Source organism: Arvicanthis niloticus, chromosome 1 (genome assembly GCF_011762505.2).
Source record: "Arvicanthis niloticus isolate mArvNil1 chromosome 1, mArvNil1.pat.X, whole genome shotgun sequence".
In the NCBI taxonomy this organism is placed as follows: domain Eukaryota; kingdom Metazoa; phylum Chordata; class Mammalia; order Rodentia; family Muridae; genus Arvicanthis; species Arvicanthis niloticus.
The window spans coordinates 36,778,306-36,804,928 of NC_047658.1; the positions used below are offsets into that span (position 1 = coordinate 36,778,306).

Below are 26,623 nucleotides of genomic sequence, written 5' to 3' on the forward strand. Positions count from 1 at the left end.
GAGCGTGTTGGATTATCTTGTAATCATGGCTGTGTTGAAGTTTTACACAACTCATGAAAAGCACATGGCTAAAATGTTTGGTTTATATCAAACACATGGGTATGTATGGCCAACACCCACCGTTAGAATCATAACGGAGCCAACCCCACAAGGCATCCTGCTGCTCCACTTGCCCCACTCCTGGGGGTTCCAGAAGCAGCCACTGGTTACCACTTGCAATCCCGCAGCTCTCACTTCTTCCATCTGCCTCACTGTACCGTGTACAACCCAAGGAAAAGGACTTTGTCTTCTTGGGGCCTGAGGGACATAGCTAGCTTCACCTAAAGCTCTGTTGCAGGAAGAACAACCAATCCCCTTCCTAACCAATCACAGAGTCTGCTACTTGCTGCCCCCTCCTCTGATGGCAGGTCTTGAGAATGTACAGAGGACCTCAAAGCCACTTTCAACCCTGTGTTCTGTGTCTTATGGCTCCCCAGGTTACCTTGGGCACATATGTTTTATAACAAACTCACAACCTCTATGGTCTTGTCACTGCTGACATCTTTTTCTCTCCAGAGATTTTGGCCAGCTGGCTGTGGAGCTGTTAGACCAGTCTTACAAGCATGATGAGCAAGTTGCCATGAAACTTCTGACCTATGAGCTCAAGAACTGGAGCAACTCAACCTGCCTCAAGCTGGCTGTGGCAGCCAAGCACCGGGACTTCATTGCTCACACCTGCAGCCAGATGCTGCTGACAGACATGTGGATGGGAAGGCTCCGCATGAGGAAGAACCCTGGCCTGAAGGTGGGTGAGCCGTGGCCATCAGGCTGGGATCACAGAGACGGGGGACACTAGGCTGAGCTCGGTCCCTGTAGCTCATCCCATGTACAGTGGCCCTACAGTGCCGGAGTTCGCTTTCCTCCGCTTCAGTTACCCCCATCACCCACAGGCTGAAAGTGTTTGAGAAATAATCGACTCATAAGGTTCCTTTGTCTGTTTGCTTGATGGGCAATCAAGGGCCTGATATAAATTAGATGAAGGCCCTGCCACTGAGCTACACCCTAACTTCCTTGCTTGAGTTGTAAACTGCATTCTGAGAAGCACAATGAAGTCTCATACGATCACACTCTGTCCCACCCAAAACATACATCATCTGTGTGTCCAGCATACCTACAATGTAGTCTGCACCTACCCATTAGCCATCTAGCAGATATCTTAGTTACCAGATAAACTGTCACAACGCTCCAGTGCTTGCTTTCAAATAACCCTCAAGTTCCTTACTAACAATCTCAAAGGGGAGAGACTCCCAGGAGACACCACGATGTAAAATGTATGGCACACTAGCTCGGCCACTAGGTGGCGGTGCTACAGGACGTATAGACAACGTAGAGAGGAAGCACTATATGTTTCTGGCATCCATTGGTGGTTAAGGGGGATAAGGAGGACACCATATTCCCCTGAGCCACCCCATGAAGGAGACACTACAATAGTTCTAGCTTAACAGATAAGGAACTCAAAGCTTGGAGATGAAGTTGTTCAAAGCTTGAGCTGCTCAGTGTGGGACAGGACCTGAGCTGAGGTGATCAGACACTTGGGTCTGTACGGTCAGCATGCCTGGCTTACAGAGCTCTTGCTACAGTCTGTGTTTTCAGCTGAAGCCCATCATGACTGATCACGCTCTCCAGACAGGTCACCAACTTATGATTGAAGCACAGACTTGGGGACTGAAGAGATGGCTCAGTGGTTAGAACCACCCTTGCAGAGGACCCAGGTTCCATTCCCAGCACCACAATGGTTAACAAATGTCTGTAACTACAGTTCCAAGAGAGTCTATGTCCTCTTCTGGCCTGCCTAGGAACTGCATGCATATGGTGCCCATACATACATGCAAACAAAACACCCCATGTGCATAAAATAAATTAACCTTTAAAAAAAAAAATCAAAGTATAGATTTGACATCTGTTTTACAGTATTTTAGCTGACAGTATCTCCCTTACTCATGGCTTAGGAGAGAATATGAAGCAATGAAAAGGTTTGAAGAAGATATATTGGGAGAAAAATCACTGTTAACAAACTCCTAGATTATCTTGAGAAAAGGTTTGGCAATCCAACTATCTAATGGTCATATTATGGTCGTTCTATGGGATCTCAATGAGAATAGAGTCTTAACACGGCAGGTTCTGTATCACTTATCTGAAATGGCTGGGGCCAAAAGTATTTCTAGTTTCTTTTTAGATTTGGAATTTTTGCATAGACCTAATAAGCTATCTTGGAGGTATTCAAGTCCAAGTGCAAAATTACGTGTTTCAATTCACTTTACATGCACAGCTTAAAGGTTCATTTTATTTGCTATTTCTAGGGTGCCTGTGTTTTGACTACGGCTCATTACCATTAAGTCGGTGATTTTCCACTTATGGCATTGTGTTAGGTTGAGAGTTTAGAGTATTAAAAAGGCACAGTGACTAGCAGAGGAGACTCCACCTCTTAGAAATATAGACGCCATGCCTAGCTATCCAAGTCAACACCATGCACAGATTTGCTAGATTGATGCTGTATATAGCCTTGGATATTAACAAACACAGTTTGTCTTCAGAATGGCAAGATCAAAGAGGCACTGAAGAAAACAGGTCAAGTGTGAAGTGGAGAATGCTGGGTCGGCATCCCGAGTCATTGGCAGCACCAAAGCCTGGAAGGCCACAGAGAAACAAGGCTTTTGTCTTCACAGTTTTGATTGAAGAAACATTTAGAACCTGGAAACTTTTTAAAACCCGGATCCAGCTATTTGAAACACATGAGGCGGGCCAGGGATGTAGTTCAGTGATACAACACTTGCCTAGCTTGCATGAGGCCCTGGGTTCAATCCCAACATGGCAACAGAATAAAAAGTCAAATGCACAAGGAAAGCAGATTGTCTAAAAACAGTCACAGAGCCAGGCCAGGATTAATGGTGCTCACCTGTGATCCTGGCTTCGTGGGAGACGGAGGCAAGGAGGTTGCAAGTTTAAGACTTGCCTGAGCTGAAGAGTGAGTTTGAGTCAACTTGGACAACTTAATGAGTTGTGGGCAAATCAAAAAAAAAAAAAAAAAAAAAAAAAAAAAGCAAAGACAGGGCTATATACTACTGCTTCGTGGCAGAGCCCTTGCCTGGGGTGCATGATGTCCCGGGTTTAATTCCAAGTACTTCAAAAATAAATACAAAATAAACTAGACAAACATTGAAACTTTGCTTTCACCATACATATCTCAAAATATTAACAGATACATAAGACCCTGTGTTTTACAACACCCTCTCAGCACCGCACCCTGCCCCCATGCAAAATGTATGCAACTGAATGAGAGGCATGTAGACTAAATAAATACAGAGGCCTGGTTGGACCTGAGAAGGTTGTACTCAAGAAGAGCAGATGAGGATGTAGGGGATATTTCAGTCACTCAAGCATGAGGTCCTAGTTTGATTCCCTAGAACAAATGTTTAAAAAACAAAAAAAAGTCAGACATGTAGTCTCAATGCAGGGAGGCATGATAGACAGGTCCCTGGAGTTTGCAGCCAGGCAGGATGCTTTGACTGGTGACTTCCAAGTCTGTGAGAAACCCTCTATCAACAAAACAAACTAAAACAAAGTAACCACTCCTGTGGAGTGTCACCTCAGGTCCTCTGGCTCCCACATGAACTCATATACCACATACATGTGCACATGCATACACACACAGAGAGAGAGAGAGAGAGAGAGAGAGAGAGAGAGAGAGAGAGAGAACACAGATAGATTGAATGAACAGCTAAAAAGCCCCCAAGTGTCAGGGGTGTAGGTTCAGGGAAGCAAACACACTGTTGGTGCTGTAGATAATTCTTAACAAGAAAACAGATGGGGAATTGAAATTTCAGGGAGAAATTAAACACACACACACACACACACACACACACACACAAAGTTGAGGTTCAGGTTTGGTTAGGATTAAACTTGTAGTCTTTTTAGCAATCAGTGGAGCATAGAGAAGCACCTGATAAAACAGCAGCGAGCTCCAAGTATCCTTTCATCCTTTGGGCAGAGCTCAGCCCTTCCTCTGTGAGTCACACGAACCTCCCAACTCTAAGTATCCATATTCTCATCACGCTGAAATATTTTTTATACAAAACAGAGGCGGTATTAGATTTTAATTTAGTTGTGTACTTGCTTTGTTCGGGTAGTTTGGTTTTATGTCGTTGAGATCTAGTGCAGGGATGCGTCCATGCAGGCAAGTCCTCTAGCTAAGCCTCTGTCCCAACTAACCTGCATGGAGACTCAGTGTTCGATCGATCGTAGCATTTCAGAGTCTGGATCACACACACACCATTGCTTATCATTTCTCTTCTGAAAAAAGAAAATCAGTGGATTTTTTCAGATTTCTCACGATTCTACCAAAGTACCCAGCACACAAAGCCATGGACCATTGGAGCAGGAATGAACATAGTCCGGGCCACTATGCAACTGACAAGTGTGGACAGTCTAATTTTACACATTTAACTGTACACTCAGCTCTCCAGCTCCAAGGGTTTCGTGTTCTTGAAATCAACCAAATACAAAGCCTCTTTAGAGGCTTTCAAAATGGCTTAGTGGGCAAAGTTACCTGATGCCAAGCTGGTCAGCCTGAGTTCCATCCCTGAGACCCACAGCTTGAAGGACAGAACCAACTCTTGAAAGCTGTACTCTGATTTCTACAAATCCACTGTGACATGTGACATGCACATGCTAGAAGGGTGATGGGTGTGTAATAAAAGAAAACAATATTTGTAAGTACACCTGAACTGAATGAGTATAAAGCATTTTCCCTCTTTACTCCCTAGGAAATATAGTATGACAGCTTTTAACCCAGCATTGACACTGCATTAGGTTAGCAGCTATCTAGACATGATTCAGAGCATGTGGAAGGATGTGTGCAGATGATATGCAAATACTGTGTCACTTAATGACCATAAGTATTCACAGATTTTGGTATCAATGGTTGGTGAGTCAGTAGAGTACCTTCTGGGTCTACTATGAGTGCATATCCAGGAAGGATTAACTCAAGAGATCTGCCCAAAATGTGGATAGCACCAGTCCATAGGCTAATAATGGGTGATATAAAAGAAGAAAGAAAGCCCAGAGTGCTAGCTCATGAGGGGGGATTCTCCCCCAGCCAGGATGTAAGCTGCTTTGCCCTCCTCTTCCCTCCTCACTCTGATGAGTTAAAACAAGTGTCTTTCCTCCCACAACTTGCTCTCTTAGGTATGTTGTCACAACACACACACACACACACACACACACACACACACACACGAGTAACCGACTCACCACAGTTTAAAACTTGGTTTGTTTATCTTCTCGTAGGTCATCATGGGGATCCTTATCCCGCCCACCATCTTGTTTTTGGAATTCCGTACATATGATGACTTCTCCTATCAAACATCTAAGGAGAACGAAGATGGCAAAGAAAAGGAAGAAGAGAATGTGGTCAGTGGCACCCAAGAGGGTCACGTGGCTCTCAGTGTTAAGATTTGGTTTACCATGGATTTAGAAAGCTTGCTAACAGGGGCACTTGGAGAGGATTCCCTTCTTAAGGCCACTTTGTGCTAGAAAGGCCCACCTGCAGGCCACTTGCCATGTGCTGGGAATGGCTTATTCCCACCTGTAGCCTGCCTGCCAGGTGTTAGAGATGGCCTATTCCCACCTGCAGACCGCCTGCCATATACTGTGCTGTTTTCCAGGATGCAAATGCAGATGCTGGCTCGAGAAAGGGGGATGAGGAGAATGAGCACAAAAAGCAGAGGAGCATCCCCATTGGAACAAAGATCTGTGAATTCTATAATGCGCCCATTGTCAAGTTCTGGTTTTACACAGTAAGGCCCTCCCTGACGATTGCCCTTGGTCATGTGGGGAATACTGAGAGCTACAATGGAATCAAGAAAAATTTCAAAAGTTTCAAAAGGTGTCCAAATGTTCATTAAGCTAAACACAGAACTAAGATCAGTTGAGGGCTTTAATATTAGATCCCAACATATTGTCATATGTATTTTATGTATGTAAGAATATTGGCCATCTGAGGCCCTTATGACTTCATGAAGCAAAATAGCCATATTCTATCTTTAAAGGATTTTTTAAAATGCTGTTAGTAATTAAAACTTAGGGAAGTTTTGTTTGGTTTTTAAGATAAACAAAATGGGGGCTGGATAGATGGCTCAGCAGTTAAGAGCACTGTTTGCCCTTCCAGAGGTCCTGGGTTCAATTCCCAGCATCCACATAATGACACAACCATCTGTAACTACAGTTCCTGGGCATTCAATACCCTCTTCTGGCCTCCACAGATGCCAGGCACATGGTACTCAGACAAACATGGAGGCTAAATACCCACACACAGAAAGAGTTTTTTTTTTTTTTTTAAATAAATGTAAGAAAATGTTTTTAAACAAAAATGACTAATGAATTAAAGAGCATACTCACAGATCCTTTTCCCCCGACTAACCTGATATGGATATTAAAAGAATATAGTTTGTGTCAGCTTTATCTCTACAATACACACCCAAACTAATCAACCTATAAAGAGAACAGGGTTCTTTCAGTTCATGGTACTGATGTTTCAGTACCTAGTCAGTTCCTGGTATTCTTGGACCTGTGGTCAGGTAGCGCATCATAGCTAGGAGTCTGTGGCAGAGAGGAATCGCACTTCCCACAGCTGTGAAACAAAGGAAACTAAAGAGAAGGTGCTTGAGTCCCAGTATTCCCTCAGAAGGCCCACCCCCACTGGCCTCCTTCTGGGCCCCAGCTCTTAAAAGGCTGCACCACAGGCTGGGAACAAAGTGTTTAACACATGGTCCAATGGGAGCACTTCCAACAGAAACAATAGCAAGACTGAACCCAGATCATAAACACACTCAGAGTTAACGAAGGCTGTCTTCTCTAAAGCCCTCACCAAACAGATGTGCTTGGAAACAGCAGGTCGTTTCCAGGCTTAGGTCTGTCTAAACTCCTTTGAGAATGAGGCTCACTGGTTGCGAGAGCAGGGCAAGACACAAGAACAGATTGGAGCAGTCCCAGAGTTGTGCCCGGAGCCACAATAGTTTGGGCACAAAGCCATTCTGGAGAGCCAGCTGCAAAAAACCTGCCTCCAGCTGTGCCCTTTCCCCATGTGCCTCAACTCTTCCCCCACCCCAATCCTACCCCTCTCCTTGTCAAAAAAAAAAAAATAATAATAATTTGTTGTCGCCACAGAATACCACAGGCCTGTCACTGGAAACCGGGAAGGGGAGGAGGGGGAGGCCGGGCACCGTGGGCCTTCACAGAGAATTCATCCACGTGGCCTCTCTTCTAACTTCTCAGTTGTCCATCTACAATGGGGGGACTTAAGAGCAAGCTGGGTGAGGCAGGAATGCTAAATCACCCTTGCCATTTTCCCAGAATACAAAAGACACACACAGCATCAAACTACCAAAAAAAGGGATTCCTTGTATAATATGACTGATTCTTGCAACTTCATAAGAAAGTTATATAATATGATTGATTCTTGCAACTTCATAAGAAAGGTATAGTCGGGCAGAACATGGGCTGTCTATGTCAGAACCTGTATTGCACCAAAGTATAGGATGTCCCCAAGCTATCTCAGTTTCTGCACCAGTGATAACTATGAAGGAAGGGTGTCCTCTAAGTAGATCAGTCTATGGGAAGAAACTTCTCGTGGATGAAGCGCTGAAGGTTATCCCAGAGACACATCTGCCATCTTTTCTTTCTTCAGATCTCCTACTTGGGTTACTTGCTGCTGTTCAATTATGTCATCCTGGTGCGGATGGATGGATGGCCCTCACCCCAAGAGTGGATTGTCATCTCCTACATTGTGAGCCTGGCATTAGAGAAAATACGAGAGGTGATTATTGAAAAGGCTCCCCTCCCATCCCCCCTAGTAACTGCTGAGTTCAACTTCAGATGCTAGTAATGCAGTTTTATGCAGATGATGGCTCCTAGGGAGCCTCCCTCCCTGGGAGGCATTCAATTTGCTTCTTTCTGATGATGTATACACCCCCTTGCTCTGACTGACTTTCAACTCACAGTTCAAAACACAAGGCAAAATAAATGACACGATAATAAAACTAGGTTTGAGAGTCTAAACGAGCTGTACCAAATGTGGCCAGCTACTTGACATGAGCCAAAAGGTACAAATGGGCACAAATTTTGGCTCTTTTGAGACCTGAGAGTTAAACTGAAGGGATACATGAGATAGCACTTTCGAAAAGGTGTGTGTGTGTCTGTGTGTGTCTGTGTGTGTCTGTGTGTGTCCCGCACATGGACAGCCAGCCACACTCTCACCTGCATGTGTGCTTGAGCATGTGTGTGCGTGTCTGTGTGAATGCACCCATCCATGTGGGTAGACTTGCTCATGCTGGTTTAGGTCGGCTTTATTCGATCATTTCTCTACCTTCACGTCTGAAGCAGGGTCTCTTAACTGAGCCTTAAACTCACTGTTTTAGACTGGCTGCTGAGAAAGTCTCCGGATCCCTCTGTCTCTGCAACATTCCCGCCCTATTCACAGAGCTGGGGTTACAGGCTCATGCCACCATATCTAGACTTTACGTTAGTTCCAGATATCTGAACTCAGGGCCTCATGCTTGCCCAAGAGACACTTCACCCACAGATTCTCCTCCCCAGCCCTGGGAATGGATGGCATTTATGCTGTAACTTGGCACTTGTTCAAGGGGTGCATGGAAGTAGAGTTCTTGGTTTCAGAAAGAGTTTCAGAAAGAGGCTTTTCTCAATGTAATCCCACTGAGAGAAAAAAACTGAAAGAAGGGAGAGGAGTTTCTTACCCACATCAGTTGTTTGGCATTAAGCTCCTCGGTGACTCCAATTACCCAAGGGCAGGCCTCCCAGAATGGAGCAGGTGTGTGCCCCATGGCAGCACCTGCAGCAAATGGGTGGCATGCCCACCTGGTGAGAGGCTCCTGGGAACCTGGGCAGAGCCCAGAGCATCTGCTGCAAGCAGAGGGCCCCAGATTCTAAAGGAAGTGCAGAAAAAGAACAGGCACACTCCTACACAGGACATAGAAAAAAAAAAAAAAAAAAAAAGCCAAAAAGGCAGTTCTGCAGGAAGCAGAGGAAACGCCACCAAGGATGGGTCCTTCTGCTGTCACCCACAAGTCTGAACTTATCTACATTCACTCAGGAACAGCACGTTTTTATCCAGGCAGAACAGGAGCTTAAAATGAGAAACCACACAATACCGATTGCTGATCTTTTCCCTACGGACATAGAACCAATACTGTTATTTTGTAATTACTATTGACCTCATCCAGTAGAGTAAGTTTGATGTCTTCTGTCAAGTGACAGTTGAGCAATCGAGAGTGCTGGGAATTCCCTCTACAACCCACCCTTTTGCAGGACTATTGTTTCTCTGGCTTGGCTGCATTAGATTTCTGTGGCTGTTACATCCAGGACTTCCCAAGGGGCTGTCTTACCATTATATAATGTGTAAAATTCGGGGTTGAAGGGCACACATGTAGGAGTCGGAGGACAATTTTGGGAATCTATTTTTGTTTCTCTACCTTTATGTGGGTCCCAGACAATCAGACTCAGGTCACCAGGCTTGTATGGCAAGTGCCTTTACCCACTGAGCCAACTTGCTGTCCCTCCATCAAGATCTGGATCCTGCCTACAGTCACAGGAGAGACAGGACAGCTGTCAGCCAGCACATATGGCCTGCTGAGACAGCATGTCCTTCTGTGTTAGTTGACAGACAGCTAACACCCCACTGGCCCTGGAATCCTGGGATCTCTCCATGATTTCCAAAGCGGAAGGGATACCCTGGCATGGCTGCCGTGTGCCCCGTGTGCCTCCACTGTGCCTGCCATGAGTTTATGTGTATGACTATGTATACTGCCGGCTGAATAGTTTCCACTTTACTCTGTGAAAGTGTCCTTTTAGTCAGTGGTGATGCAGAAAAAAGAGTATCTCAAACAGGAGGGAAAATCTGGTTCAACTTTCCCTGACTTCTCATGTCTAACTTGAGAAGGAATTTTGGCAAGCCTGTGTTTCCCAGTCCCATCCAGCCATTCCCTGCCAGGTGGGTCATCCTTCTGTGGTAACAGAGGACTTGTCCCTGCTCTAGAGTTGTCCTTCTGTATAGTTCTGAAATGTGAGCCAACAGGCACAAGTCCAGATAATTAAAAGGGGAATCAAAAGGCAGCTGCTCTAATTACAGCCAGAAGGAGACAATTTGCAAGGCATTTCCTGAGTCTACGAAACCCCTGCATCTAAGAATACAGAGGACTCTGTGGAATTTCCTCCTCTAGATATACCCTCTGCCAGAAAAATTCATGGGCAGAGCTCTTGAGCCACAAAGGCCCCAGATGCCCTGGACTACCCAGGCACACTTATCTTTCCTAGATTCTAATGAAGATAAGGTTTCTAATAGGACCCTCTCAGCTGATTGTTCTTTCGGGTTTAATTACAGATCCTCATGTCGGAACCAGGCAAACTCAGCCAGAAAATCAAAGTATGGCTCCAGGAGTACTGGAACATCACAGACCTCGTGGCCATCTCCATGTTCATGGTTGGGGCCATCCTTCGCCTCCAGAACCAGCCATACATGGGCTATGGCCGGGTCATCTACTGTGTGGATATCATCCTCTGGTACATCCGAGTGTTAGACATCTTTGGTGTCAACAAATATCTTGGCCCCTATGTGATGATGATTGGAAAGATGGTTAGTAACAACTCCCTATGAGTAACCAGATAACTTGGCTTTAGAACACCAGACCAAGCAAGGGTGTGGTTTCCTTTGATTTCTTAGTCTTTCCTTTGCAGCTTGCTTCACGTATGCAATTGCCCTGAATGCTGCCTGCATGCTGACATCTTCATAAACTCCAACGGGAAAGCATGAGTTGCAGATTTCCTATACACGCCCTTACATTGACATTTATCTCTCACTGTGTACCAGGGACTTGATACATGACATCTTCCTTCTTCCATGTCATATTTAAACTTAGTATGATTAACTGCATTTATCAAATTTGTTCTGATTCTGTAATGGTTATATTTCAGTGGTAAAAAGAAACCAAAATGTCTTTCATTTTTCTAAGAATTTGCGTTGCTGTCTCAGGACATAAGAGAGCCTCAGTTCTTAGATGTAGTAAGAGTTCAATAGCAGGCAGCTGGGGAATGATTAAGAACACTGGCTGTTCTTCCAGAAGACCTGGGTTTGATTTCCAGCACTCACATGGTGGCTAACAACCATCTGTAATTCCAATTCCAGAGGATCCAATGCCCTCTTCTTGCTTCTGAGGGCACTATATACACGTTACATAGAAATGCATGCAGGAAAGGCACACATACATATAAGATAAAATAATTTTAAATTAAACAAATGATTCATCAACAGTTGCATCTCGATATACTTGCTCTGCATCTTGGAAGCTAGAACCATCACAGAAATAATTCACACTAGAATCTGGATTTCATATTTTAAGAAGTAGCAACCATTTTAGAAAGCTTTCATAGTAAAATTCAGATTGACAACTTCCTGGCCTTTGGCAGAAGTCAGTGACAGTGAGACCTAAGGCTGTCCCCTACCTGTAACCCAGCAGTCTGGCTCATGTGCTCTAGCCTGAGGTGGCTATGTTCCTTGGGTGATTAGTGTGGGAAAAATCCATGGTGACATTTACTTCAAAACAGGTCACAGAATGTGAGACTACCTACAAACCAGCAAATTATTCCTGACTACTAAAATGGATTGTGTTAAGACTAGTCTCAGAAGAAAGGCAATCTTCTTTGTTACATAACAATCAACTAATGGGATAATAGAATAATAATTATTAACTTAATAAATCCAGTGGATTTGAGCTACAGGACATATGGTTTAGTTAATTCCAGTAAGCACTCTTATACTCAGAGGTGTTCAAAATTAAGGATTATAGGATCTAGAGAGATGGCTAAATGGTTAAGGGCACTGGCCATTCTTCCAGAGACTGAGTTTGTTTGAAACCAAGCAGCCCTATGTTGGCCCACAATTCCAGTCACAAGTGGTCTGACACCTTCCATTGGCACTGCATGCATGTGGTGCAGACAGACTTGTAGGCAAGGCACCCATATACATAGAAAAGTGTTTTTGTTTAAATTGGGGGTTATAGTGTAAAACCCAAATGAAAAGGACCTCACCAATCCGTGGAGAACTGCAGACGCACCCCAAATCACTCACGAGAAACACAACTTGATGCAAATTGCAAGAGGTTTACTGGCTAGCCAGGGCTGTCTTTCCTTCAAGCCCGCGCAGGGGCAGCGGAATTCAGCAGCAGAACAAAAGAAGTTTACAGCTTTTAAGGGGGCATCTACAAACCAGGTGGGGGTGGAGTTAGGGAAGAGGGAAGGCTGAGAGTGGAGTTAGGGAAGGGGGAAGGAGGGAGAACAGGTCACTAGGTCATGGATACATTTGATCTCAAATTCCTAAGATGCATGGTGTGTCACTTTATAATTGGCTATTTCGAAGTAGTTTCACACTATATATCATGAGCTCCAGTTCAAGGGGGTCAGGCTTATCTCAAACTTTTAGCATCCTGGCACCAACTGTCTCAGGGCTGTTAGTTCAAAGCCCGGCCAAGCTAATCTCGGGCCCATAGCATCCTGACACCATGAATCTTAAGATTTGTTTAGTTAGGGCCATCTGTTCAAATGGTCAGCTAATTTCCTGGGACTGAGGCAACACAGTGTTTGACTTACAGGTTTTTATGTCTTTGCTTTAAAAGTAGGGTTCAGGGGATCAACTTATGATTTTTCTATCTTTCATTAGTAGTTTAGTACCGGCAATGTGGCTCAGTACCTTCCTATCACATATGAAGTCCTAGTTCAATCCATAGCACTACATAAAAGGGAAGAAATGGAATTTATCTCAGCTTAGCATCCAGAGCCCTTAGCGTTCATGTGTGCCCTCACAATTCTTCATGCCTTTGTTTCCAAGATGCATCTTCTCTTGCCGTTGTTCCTAAAACCTCCCATGCTTTCTGATATGAGTCATTCCTTTCTCTATTTCCTTATCATTTGTAAGACAGGGTCTTTGCTAGCCCTGACTGGTCTGGCAATCATTATATAGACCAAACTGGCCTAAAATTCACAAACTACCCCTTCCCCCACCTCTGTCTTCAAGTGTTGGTATGCCACTATGGCCAGCTCTTTCTCTGTTTGCAGTTATAATTACCAGAAGAGCATCTGTATATGGGTGTGTCATTTGGCTTTTGTCACCATAATAAAATACAAATTATGACAGAAACTGTATATTACAGCTGACAGGCATGGTTGGCTGAGCCTGTTGCTTTGGGTGTGTGTCAAAGAACTACCACTTGTAAGAGTACACGTTGGGGCAAGCATGCTTACAGAGTAAGGCAAGGAGAAAAGAGAGAGGGAGGTGACAAAGTCCAGCCCTCATCCTGATGCCTTAAGGACCTTACAAAAAGCCACACCTCTCAAAGGTCTCATTTCCATCCTGGGGATCAATAATGTCAACCTGAAAACTAACCCTTTAACACATGGCCTTTAGTGTTGGGCATTCTAGACACAAACTAAAAAGCATAATTCAAAAGCCTTTTGTGAGAGGCATTCTAGAACCAACCTAGTAATGAACAGCAATAAGAGAGATGCAAGAAGGATCCTGTGCAGATGAAGGCAGCAAGGTTCTGGAATAAGACAAATGCTTTCTTTATGAAGGGTATAAAAGCCCGTGGATGAGAAGGAAAGATGGGAAAGCTTTCTCCATCATAACTAATGTGACACCTTTGGAGAGCACAATGGCATGCGCCAGTGTGAACTGGTCCAGGAGTCCAACTGTAAGACTTGTGTTCTTCCTATGCAGATGATTGACATGCTCTACTTTGTGGTCATCATGTTGGTTGTACTGATGAGCTTTGGCGTAGCTCGGCAAGCCATCTTGCACCCAGAGGAGAAGCCTTCTTGGAAACTGGCCCGAAACATCTTCTACATGCCCTACTGGATGATCTATGGAGAGGTGTTTGCAGACCAGATAGACCGTAAGACTAGAATTCATAGTAAGACTCTCTTCCCTGCTTCCAGGGCAGATGATCAGTTCCAAATTAATGGAAGAGCACGCATTAATTTGAAAGTAAAGTATTTTTCATTCTGTCATAGGATTGGATGGTTTTATGAGGAAATAAGTACAGACTAAGGTGTAGATTTTTGGAGTATTAGCTGCTTTTCTCTAAAACCTACTCTCTAGAGTCCTGAGCCTTACACCCTTTGAGCTGTTGGCTGTGACATCATATGATGTAGCCCCAGCTACTACATTCACTAAACTCACAACAGCTATCGTTATAGTACAGGGCCCATACCAGAAGGACTATTAATAAGTCAAGGAAATGGGAAGGGTTCACTGGGCTCTACCCTTGACCTCTTATCTATTGGGTATCACTATCAATAGACTCTGGGAAAGGGGAGAAATCATTATCTTTAGTTTTGTAGCCTCTGCCCACCAGACTCCAAAGAATTGGTCCAAAGTCATGGGCATGTGGGTCATTCTGATTAATTGAAATGGATCACAAAACAAAGGACTAGTCATAATCAGGAGAGAGAAGTTTGTGGAGGTGGGGTGGGGAGGTTGACAGGAGAGATAGAAAGGTGGGGAATGTAAGAGGTCAGTACACATTGTATACATGTGAGAAATTGTCTAAAAATGAATTTAATTAAGTGTCTATTTAAAGCAAGCAAACAGAAGTTTCTGGACTACAGACTGGAATAGTTTTATTGCTCATGTTTTTAATTATACTGGCTAATGAGAGATGATAAAGAGGTAAACAAAAGACTATATTTTTTTTTTCCAGTAACATCATTAAGTGCAGGTTTTCAGTTCCTCATCTGGCTGCTTCTCTGTCCCTTGGTATCCATTTGTGCTGATGAGGTTTTCACGGTAGAATTCAGAGAGTGCTTGGTTGCTCAGCTCAAAAGTTAAAAGGATCGTCTGCCAGCAACATTGTGTCTTTCCAGTGCTTAACTCCTGAGTCGTTGTGCTGCGGCTCACAGGCATATGGCTAGATAAATATTCATGAACTCCATTTCTCAGAATTAATAATAAGTGCTTTATTCTAAGAAGAGCACTTCCAAGCATCACCTTGTTAACTCTCAGGCTTGAGTCTTTGCATCTCTTAGTGCTTGTGTTGGTCAATTGTTTTACGTTCCTCTCAACCATCGTCTTGTTTTCTTTCCTTCCCCCCCCCCCCCCCCGGGACAACTGAAACACAACACACACTCCTCATATCCGTTGACCGTCTAGTCTACGCCATGGAAATCAACCGTAAGTTCACATGGAATTGGTGGGTTTACTTGGTGAAGTGTTTCGTTAAATAACCTTTTCTCTCAGCTGATCACTGACAGTCTTATCCTATTTTAAAATGTCTTCAGTTTTCTCAGGACAATACCTTTTTAGACTTCAAATAAAAGTGAGCAGAGTATAAGTTCCACATTGGGATCATTCCATTTTCCCCTCTTTGGGAAATAGGTCTCTTAAGTGAACGAATTTCAAACACGACTCCACAGTTGCTCTGAGAGGGTGCCAGAAACTCCCTACCCCACATCCAAACCAAAGTGTTTTCAGAGTTAATGCACAATGCAACCAAGAAAATAACAAGAAGACAGTGCCAGCTAATGGCTAACCGTTAAAAGACAGAATAGGCTTCTAACAGACAACACAGGAAGATACAATGATGGTAAATGGGCCGGATTTGTCATTGAGAACTTGTGTATATGTGGGGTGTGGCTCAGTTGCAGAGTGACCGTCTAGCATGTGCAAGCCCCTGTGTTTACTTTTGTGGCACTACTAAACAAACAAAGCTCCTAAATGAGGTGGGAGAATAAATAAGAAAATGGAAAATATCTGCAAATACGAGCCACTCACTTTGACTATTTCAGAGTGAAAATCTAAGTTCCATTACCTTCCTCTTATTATTTGATATTTTTGCTTAGAATATTACTGCTTATGAAATACAGAAGTCAAATTAAGTCAAGTGTGAGGGGTACATAACTGTAATCCCAACACATGAGAGGTTGAGGCAGGAGGATTTAACATTTGAGACCGGCCTGGGCTACATAGTAAGATAGATCTCAAACTAAATAGGGCTGGGGAGATGGCTCGGTGGGTAAAGCGCTTGCCACGAAAGCACAAGGCCCTGAGTTCTATTCTCTAGAACTCATGGAAAACAGTCCAGTGCAGCAGCACATGGCTAACAGGAAGATCCCTGGGGCTTGCTGGCTTTACTGCAGCCAAAACAGCAAACCGCAGGCTCAGTGAGAGAAAGACCTTGCCTTAAAAAATAAGGTGGAGAGCACCTGGCCTCTATATATAGATACACACATGTGCGTGCACAGTCATGTATGGATCACTCCAAAAGAAATAGGCTATTTAAAACACATATAAGATTTTTATCCATTACATATACAAAAGAACCGCCCTTTCCCCCCAACCCCGTTTTTTCAGCTCCTTGTGGCGAAAATCTCTACGATGAGGAAGGCAAGAGGCTCCCTCCCTGCATCCCTGGTGCCTGGCTCACACCTGCCCTCATGGCCTGTTATCTCCTGGTGGCCAACATCCTGCTGGTCAACCTACTGATAGCTGTTTTCAAGTACGTATCATGACAGAGCATGACGGAGGCCTCATGGCTCTACATGTTCGTTGCTCTACAGATCTCTAATTCAGGCCCAGAAAGTTATGGTGATGCCTGCATATATGTTCAGAGAAGTTTACTAAAGCTGTTAAAGGGATAGGGTTTTTGCAGTCCTTTTTTTTTTTTTTTTTTTTTTTTTTTTTTTTTTTTTTTTTTTTTTTCAACTTTAATCAGTCTGGGTGTAGTCGTAAATCAAATGTCTGCCCTCAAATACATTTAAATTTAATCTCGGCTAGTATTTTAACACTGAAGTGCACATTTTAATCTAATGGAAATGTTTTCTTAGGCAGAAGTCTCCTGAGACAGAGAAGACTTGAAGAAACTGTGCCTTTCATTCACTGCCAGAGACGCACAAAACTGCTAACTCCACAAGCTGCTGTGATTATCTTATATATAAAATAGCAAATCTTATCAGGCAGAGTGGCAAAGTGGCTTAAATTACTAAATCCAGCTTTTAATAGAACTGCCCATTTGATATCCTCCAAGGATATTGACAATACTTGATACATATTAAAAGTTATATTTTTTTTTTTACATTCTAAGATGGATTTGGGAAGTAAGGTGGATCTAGGTGTTCAAACTCACCCTCAACCACAGAGCTTGGGCTACATGAGACCCAGGCATAAATAAATAAATAAATAAATAAATAAATAAATAAATAAAAGAAAAACCAAATATCTGCTAAACTGAAAAATATGGAGAAAAATTCTCCCTAGAATTGTAAAGTCGTATCATGTAACAAGACAAGGCATTGTAGAGAATCAGCTCCAGCTGCAGCTTGAGAAAGGAGACCATGGTCTCTAGACAGAAATGGGCTTTCTTAAAGCCCCAGGGCTAGCAGACCATGCAGTCACATGCTGACTGGCTCCTGCTGGAAGCTAACTATGACAAAGATCGCACTTACCCATATCCACAACCGTGTGCACTTCAGTCAGATAGGCTCAGTCATCGATCAGCAGCTCATCCATAAAGTACAAATACTTTGATTTGAATGGAATGTTTTAACTCTTCAAAGTACCTTTACATATGTGAACTAGCACCCTGAGGAGACTCCCAGGTGGGTTTTCAAGAAAACAAAATTCAACAAATTTTGTACAACAAAATTCAACAGCCATGCTGTGTCTTTGAGCATAGATAATCCACACTGATAAGACAAACAACCTGGTGACCGAGGAATCAGCCTCAGCGAGATTGTACCCAGTCCATCTCATGATGTATTTTCATTTAAACCCAAGTAAACCCAAGTAACCGATAACCCTGAAAGCACAATGGAAAGTAACTGTAAAAATGTCTTTCTTTTAAAGCAATACCTTCTTTGAAGTCAAGTCAATATCCAATCAAGTGTGGAAGTTCCAGCGATACCAACTGATCATGACTTTTCACGACAGGCCGGTCCTGCCCCCGCCGATGATCATCTTAAGCCACATCTATATCATCGCTATGCGGCTCAGTGGTCGCTGCAGAAAAAAGAGGGAAGGGGACCAGGAGGAGCGGGACCGTGGGTTGAGTACGTTGGGGATTCTTCATGTTTGTGGGCTAATTTTTCTTTTTTAAAAAAAGACACTTCTATAGCAACTTCTGCAAAATATTGAGGTGTGTGAAAAACCTAATACCCAACTGCTGAGTGCCTTGGAATGTTTCTTGAGTTTTGTGCATTCCAGCTTTGCTCACTTACATTGTAATCGATATTGGTAAAGACCAAATCATAGAGGCCAGAGACTGAAATTCTCAAAAGTCTTTCTTCCATATACACTTCCATATGCTTCAACACCCCTTTAAATGTATTAATATATTCCATCTAAAAAGGGCGAGAGAAGACGCTACAGAAGTTTGGCTGCTTTGCACAACAAAGTGCAAAACGCTTTTCTGGGAAACCTTTTTGCAATTCACTTTGTCTTTCTATTTTAAACCTGACCCTTTTTGCTCCAGTCTTGGAGGGAGTGGGGCACAGAGAGGGGTTATCATGATCAGGAAACTACCTACCCCTGGTGTAGAATCGAAGCTTAATCAAAAGTCAGAGTATAAAATTCTCAATGGCACAGCTAAACCGATCCTTCTCGGGTGGTTCCTGACGTGCCCCACACTTCTTCCCCTATACAGAGCTGTTCCTCAGCGACGAAGAACTGAAAAAACTGCATGAGTTTGAGGAGCAGTGCGTGCAGGAGCACTTCCGGGAAAAGGAGGACGAGCAGCAGTCATCTAGCGATGAGCGCATCCGGGTCACAAGCGAGAGGTACGCCAAGCTCTGCACCCCACTCTGCCAGGGGTGTCGATATTTATCTTAAATCACTTCTTGGGTTTTGGGCTAAGATCACACGTAGTTGCTCAGAGTTCTGTCTATTCAAACTGTGTTTTAAAGACTCGCCTCCCCCCCCCCCCACACTTCTGCAATAGTGACGCAAATTATACATAAAAGTGAAAAATAGCGTTTGTTTCAAATAGGAAGGAAAAAACTCATACTTCCTTAAGTGCGATGTATATCTCAAATCCTATGTCAGCTACAGGAAGCCATCATTCTCCAACTTCTAGTGTGATGTTGCCTTTGCCAAGCCAAGTGGCCCACTGGGAACTGAGTTCCTCACCCTACATGTATGCATAGTTCCTTGCTGTTGCAGTGATGACCAGAAGAAAAAAAAAGGCTCCCACCTCTAGAATGGCAGAATGGAGATCTGGGAAGGCTGGGGCAAGGAGGGTGTGTGTGCTTCCCATGAGTTTCTGAATTGGGCAAGAGCTGTTCTGTAAACAGAGAAGTCAGCATGATACTGCTTAACCATGAATGGATGGAAGGATGGATGGATGAATGGATGGATGGATGGATGGATGACTGGATGGATGGACACACAAATCAATGAATGGCTCAATGAAGGAAGGTCAAGGAAGAACAGAAAGCTAGTAGTATAGCAGTCTGATCTATTTCCATACCCTAAACTGGGAATGAGTAGCCAACAGAGAAAGGGTAGGCGGGAACAATGAACTCTTTCTATCTGTATTTTTTTTTTTTTTAAATCAGCATTGTCACGACCCTTTATTGTTTAGGAAAAAGCAACGTAAGCTTTTTCAGATCTTGCTAGTATGTTGTTGATGAGTGTTTAACTAAAAGTGTGTGTAGAAACAGACGTAGGAGACATGCCTAAGGTGGGGGCAGGGACTGGCCCACCCTTATATCCTTGAGCATTGTTTTTCTGATACAGATGCCAATGTATCCTGAGAAGCATAAGCATGCTAGGATTTGAAACAGGTTCCTCAGCCAAACTTAACGAACAAGAGCCCAATACTGAGTCTGCTACTGAACTCGCAGACACATCCCCACCCGGCCCCCAGAGTATGTGAGGCTGTGGTTTCTACCCCAGCCCACAGGACGAGATATGCCTCTCACATCGGGTCCCTGGCCCCTCCTAGTCCCTGTCACTCTGTAATTCAACTGAGTCCAGACAGCTAAACAGAAAGGTTTCCTGCACCAACTCTTAGCCTTAATGAAGTACATTTTAAATAAGACCTTGAAACATGGTTTCATGTTGTACAGTCGTTGCTAAGCTTCTAAAACATATGAGTTATTTCTTCATAATGTAGTGAAAATTTTTCGTTTAGAAGTTAGACATTACCGTAATTGTAATTGTAGTCAGTCACCCACAGTGGAGACTGTTTGCTTTTGTTCTGACTCTCTTCCAGCTCCCTTCCCCTAGCATTGTTTGGATTTTTATCATTCTTGGATTAATGATTCATGAATGTAGTTATCAGTGCACTACCAAATTGCATTTTTCTCTTGGGGCTCTGTACAGACGTAATAGGTAAGAAAGTGCAGGGCAATACAAACACACTACTTCCTGTTTTCTTGGCTGAGGCCCCCACAAGAGAAGGGAACACATTCCTGCTTCTGGACTTCCTTTTGCTGCTCTTTGCCAAGGCTGAGTCACAGGTGAATGCTCTAGGCGAGAGGAGGAGCTGTCTTCCCAGTAACCAGACCACCCGAGGAGCAGTGATGGGGAGGAAGGGAAAGGATACTCCTTGTCTGTACCTAACTTGGGGTACTTGTGGTTACTTTCAAAACAGACACTCATGTATTTGGAAATTTCTGCTAATTCTTCCACCCTTTTAATTTCCTCAGCCAATTCATTTCTGCACCATATTTGCCATTTAATGACCGACTGCTCCTTCTCTTGATGATATCTGCATCAGCCATCAGGTGTGGGCTCAGGTCTGGTCTGTGAGGCAAGCATCAGACTTTCTCTCATGCCTCGGTTGCCCAAGTATTTTTGCAACACAAACCAGGGACTCTCGGTGCTTTCCCCCAATGTGCTCACACAGGGCTTTGCACACTAGGCAAGTTCCTCTACACAGGGTCTGCTGAGCATGTCAGCATGGGAACTCAACTCACGGCTTCCTCCTAATACTGGGAAATGAACATTAAGTTCTAACACTTATTTTTGTTATCAAATGTCAATATTTTGTAACACCCAACGTTTAGTCCCTCAGAAAGCAATTTACAGTATGACTCAATGTTAGATAACATAGCCCTGAATTGAAGGAGAGGGTTCGACCCAAAGCACCACCAGCTTGCATGCTGTCTCTCACAGGTCTCCCAAATATAAAAGTCTCTGGGGCTCCAGGTTCCTTAAGTGGCACCATCATTAAGCTGCTTTGACAAGGCAAAAACTGAATGTCACCATGATTTCACATTCCTTACCTTACGCTTCTTTGGCTTCCTCAAAGAACCTTTTTCTTTCTGTCACAGGGGCTCTGCCCACGCCAATCCCTCTATCAGTTCAGTTTACCTACATCCACCTTCCCTACTCATCCTTTGACTCTCTGCTCAAATGCCAATGTCATATGAAAAAGTTTCCTGACCACCAAACACAGTTCCCTGCGTCAAGGTCATTGAACCCTAAGATGCAGTCAGCACGTCTAGATTTGCCCACCAAGATAATTCTACAAAGTATGAGCAGAGTTTTGTGAGTGAATGAATGAATGAATGAATGAATATTTATGTCTTCTGACTTGACTACAAATCTCTAATCCATTGACAATCAGTTCCTTTGAGGCAAGTGATGGGACTCAACTTTGCTCCCTCCTGGCTCAAATTTGTATGGTTTTGACTAGGCAAACTGATCCCCCAGAACTTCCTATACTAGAGGCTTGGGCTTTGCTTGTTTGTTTGTTTTTAATTTTCACAGACTTGTGCATGAATCTAGTTATAGGGTCTTCTCTTTACTCATCTTATGTCTTCTGGTACTTCAAAGTATACAGGACATAATCTAGCTCAGGAAGTATGCATTTAGATGCAGTTAGTCCTGTAGTAAAGGAGCTATCAAATGGTCCAAACCTTTAATACCAGGTTCTGACTCTTCCCAGCCCTGTTAAGAGGTTGTCTATCAGACTTGTGTATCTGAGTTAAGGTTTGGGATTCCTGAAGACTTGAATGTTATATTTAAAAAGGGAAAAGCAAAGGACCATATGATGCACAGTTCCCAGAACATTTGGTATCAGCTGGGCACAGTGGCACATTCCTGTAATCCCAGCCCTTGGGAACTAAAGCAGAAGGATCAAAGTCATTCTGAGGTTTGTAGTGATTTCCAAAGCAGCCTGAAATATGTATCAAAATAAAAAGAATAGGAAGAGAAATGGGAGAAAGAGGAGGAAGTGAGGAGGAAAATGGAGAGTAGACAGGAAGGAAAGATAGGGAGGAGGAAATGAAGGGGGAGGGGAAGGAAAGATGGGGAGGAGGTAGGGGAAAAGAAATGCTCAGTATCGGCAACACGAAAACAATGTTATCAAGCATTGTTAGCAAGCATTGTCTCTTTCCACAAACAGCAACAGCAAACAACCAAGACTTGGGGACCAATGTCCACCAGCAGGACCAAGTCAGAACTTGTCAACTTAAACATTGCATCCTCATGTGCATTAGTTAAGTTCCCTGCTGCTGTGATAAAAATCCCTGATAAAAATAACTTACAAAAAGAAAGGTTTGTTTAGGCTGATAATGGGATGCTCACTGTGGTGAGAGGGCATGGAGGCAGGAGCATGAAGCTGCCCATCTCCTTGCATCCTCAGTGAGAATGTTGAAACAGCAGTTGCCAGCCATACTCATTGCCAACTGGTCATCAGGTAGGAAGTGATGGTCTCATTTTCAATTCAACTAGAAAGCTCATTTCCTTTTTCCCATTACTCAGTCTGAGACCCCAGCTCATAGACAATGCCACCCATTTTGAAGGTAGGTCTTCCTGGCTCAGTTAACCCTCTCTACAAATACCCTCATATACACACAAAGCTGTACCTCCTAGTTGATTCAAATCTAGTTGAATTGAAAATGAGACCATCACTTCCTACCTGATGAGGAGTTGGCAGTGAGTGTGGTTGGCAATTGCTGTCTCAACATCTCCCCAAGTCTTCTGCAAGCTTAGTATTGAACACATGGGTCTCTTCATGTCCTGCTTCTCTGCAATGGGTTCACAGGGCCAGCTGGGTTGGAAAGAGTATTTTCTAGAAAAAAAACTTTATCAGAGATTTAACTTCTGTTTTTCAAAAATCAAAAATTATGTTATCAACAGTGTTTACCCTTTCCACATGGCTTCAAGGAAGTCTAGCACCAAAAGTCATGTTTAATTACAGTAAATATATTAGTCTCAGTTTTAGAATATGTCATATATTTCTTTTTCCTTTGCCCTTAAAATTTTTTGTTCCATTTATATTGCTTTGTTTTGTTTGTCTTGCTATGTAGCTCACTCTGATCTCAAATTCAATAGCTTCCTGCCTCAGCCTTCAAGTGGAGCTCTTACATAAGTTTTATTATGTTTATCTCCAAACATGGGGCCTAGAGTTTACAAGTTACAAATTTTGAATGTAATTGATCCTATACCTAGAGAGCTACTCAAACTTACATCCATAGATTCTTGTCAGTTGGATGAATCATAGATTCTTCATCAAATTCATGGATCTGGGTTAAGTCTTGGGTGTCTGGTAGGCTTGACAGGAAATCAACAATCCATGGCTTTGAGATGTTATTTGACATCCACTTGTCATGTGACTAGGAAGAGAAGGCACTGGTAGTAGAGACCTCAACGAGAAGGAGACTGGATGGTAACTAGACAAAGAACTGAGAGGTTACTCTTAGAAAGATATAAAGAGCATAAAAAGACAAAACACACAGTGGTGAGAAGACATTTAGGACAGATCATGGCTGATTGCTTTCATCATGACAATTAATGGGAATCAAGGCTGTTTGAACAGAAAAGGGAACGGATTAAATCCCAGAGCTTTGCGGGCTCATTGAATGACATTCTTACTTCTCGTCTGTCCTTGAGAGCCTGTTTTAGTTACAGTTTCTATTGCTGTGATAAAATACCATGACCAAAAGCAGTTGGGAAGAGCCATTTGGCTTACATGTCTTGGGTCATGATCCCTTAATGAAACCCAAAGCCAATGCAGGAACTCAAGGCAGGAATCTGGAAGCAGGAACTCAAACAGAAGCCACTGAGGAATGCTGCTTACTGGCTTGCTCACCCAGCTCTCTCATACCATCCATGACTGCTTACTTAGAGCTGGTACAGCTCCCAGTGAACTGGATCCACCCACATTCATCATCAATAAAGAAAATACACTACAAGACTTCCTTCAAGCAAACCTTTTAAATCATCTGAGGCATTTTCTTAGTTGAGAGTTCCTCTTCCAAAGTGATTATAGCTTCTGTTAAGTTGACATAAAACTAACCAGCACAGAGCCAATTCAGAGAGAGAGACACAGACATTAGGTAAACAGATAAAAATATCAACTTCATTAGCAATAGAGTTGTACTAGATGATGTGGCTTAGTGCTTGCCAAATATACTCCCAGGATTAGGCATGCCAGCTCAGTCACAGGCAGTAGTCACTGCCTACAGCACCTGCTCACAGGCACCGTCAGCAGCCCCACCAAGCTTTTGCAGGACAAGACAATAGAAAACCACTTTCCTTGTAGACATGTGACACACAAAGAATGAAGGAAAAGTGTGCAGCTGACCTGGATTCCAACCCCCAACCAGAAAGCCATTCCTCTTGCAGAAGAAATAAAGGCCAGAAGAAAGGCAGGAGAATTACATTAATGAGAAGACTGGGAACATAGGAGGAAAAAAAAATCAAGAATCAGGGCCAAGCACAGCCACCCACATGAGTGCTACAGTGGCCGTGAGTCCAGTAGGGGTGATTCTAGTGGCACATGTTTAGTTTCAGGAAAAAATTATACACAAAATGGTTGTAGCCATGGGATTGTTTGGCAGAGTAATTAAGATGTAGCCATAACAAGACAGCATGGCACTGTACTGGGCCATGTCAGTGTAGCTCTGGTGGACTTCATCAGTGACATTCTGTCACAGTTTGGGTTTTGATTGCTGTGATATGTGACATCATGACCAAAGCAAGTTAAGGAGGAAAGGGGTTATTTGGCTATATAGCTGTTCATCATGAAGGAAGTCCCAACAGGAAGTAAAATAGAGCTGGAACCTGGAGGCAGGAGCTGATGCAGAGGCCATGGAGGGATGCTGCTTACTGGCTTGTTCCCCATCACTTGCTCAGTCTGCTTTCTTATAGAGCACAGGACCACCTGCCCAGGAATGGTATCATCCACAATAGTCTGGGCCTTCCCCCATCAATCACTAATGTAGAAAATGCCCTACATCTGAATCTCATGGGGCATTTTCTCCACTGAGGTTCCCTCCTTTCAGATAACTCTGTGTCAAATTGACATAAGACTAGCCAGCACACACCCTATAGCCCAAACATGGAGATGCATAGCCCTTGGAGGAGGAAGAGGGCCTCTGCTCCCCAGAACCAACAGCAGGGATACTGTCACAGTGATAATGTCACCACTGGCAGCATAAACACACTTGCTTACCTTCTGACACTATCTACCTTTGCCAGGGTTTGCAGCCCTGGTTCTGATAGATGAAGGGTGAGGCACTAGGAATGTAAATGGGAGAAGCCAGGATGCAAATTGGCTCCACTCAGCAGCAGACCACAGGGTCTGGCCCACACAGAAAGTGCCAGGAGAGCTAGCAATTCAGATGCCTAGAATTCTAGGAACTCTGAGATCTCAGGAACAGGCAGTGGTAGTATATAAGCGAGGAACACAGCTAGCATCCCAGAGAGCCCAATGCTCCTTTAGCAACTGCTCAGTGTGTCATGAACACAGAATAAGAAAGATGAGAGATTTCAGGCTTGAGTTATATTCCATCACTATTACTCTTCATTCAGCCTTTCATGTATAAAATCTCCACAAGTCAGGACAAGGTGCTCCCCTGGGTGTTCTGCCTGTAATTACTAACCTTAGAGACAGCCCTATGAAAGGAAGTAACTGGAAATTAAAACAACCAGATGTAAAATTTAGAGTGGATTAGACAACTTTTTGATCTATGGAGCTGGAATAAAATTATAGAGTAGAAGCAGTCTTAGAACTCAAGTGTAGAATCCAGCCAGATCTTGAAACATGGGTTTCTACAAGAACGAACTGGACCTAACTCCGCGACAAGATCGTGTTTTGATGTGAATATTTTACTCTGTCATTACAGAAATGTTCTGTGTAATTTAGGAGGTGCCTTGCAGGTAAACTGTGATTGTTCCACCGGGAAAAAGTGGCTGCCCTCCCCCAAAACGCATTTGAATAACTGGCTCAGGGAAGAGCTCCACATGCCGAGGTCCTGTCCTTTAAAAAGACACACATAGTTTCATCATTCAAAGACAAAGGCAAAACTTACGTTAACAGATGAGAGCCCATGTAAAACCCAACAGATCTGTACCGTGTACAGATAATCCCATAGAAATTACAACAAAAGTCTCACATACTGTCCAGAAATTCTATATTGCTAAATCTACTATGAGGTTTCCTTCAAGTTCAAGGTTCATAGATATTACACTAAAAACAAAATACCTATTTAGTCATCAGTGTAGAGAGCTGTGGAGATGTGAAGGAGGCTGACGATGATACCTAATTCCACACAGTCATAGTCTTTGACACGGGCA

At 43.4% G+C, this 26,623-nt stretch overlaps 1 protein-coding gene across 2 annotated transcripts in view; it reads left to right on the forward strand.

Moving 5' to 3' along the window:
• Positions 1–26,623, forward strand: part of Trpm1 (transient receptor potential cation channel subfamily M member 1) — a 119,322-nt gene that overhangs the window by 76,678 nt on the left and 16,021 nt on the right. Inside the window, exons 17-26 of one of the 2 annotated variants that reach the window (XM_034501973.2) lie at positions 556–784; positions 5,326–5,448; positions 5,703–5,834; positions 7,724–7,852; positions 10,433–10,684; positions 13,820–14,012; positions 15,251–15,271; positions 16,451–16,595; positions 17,942–18,144; positions 18,738–18,870. In XM_034501973.2, the coding sequence (XP_034357864.1) occupies positions 556–784; positions 5,326–5,448; positions 5,703–5,834; positions 7,724–7,852; positions 10,433–10,684; positions 13,820–14,012; positions 15,251–15,271; positions 16,451–16,595; positions 17,942–18,144; positions 18,738–18,870 (1,560 nt within the window). The remainder of the gene's footprint in view (positions 1–555; positions 785–5,325; positions 5,449–5,702; positions 5,835–7,723; positions 7,853–10,432; positions 10,685–13,819; positions 14,013–15,250; positions 15,272–16,450; positions 16,596–17,941; positions 18,145–18,737; positions 18,871–26,623) is intronic. The other variant, XM_034501975.2, reaches the window with a different exon arrangement.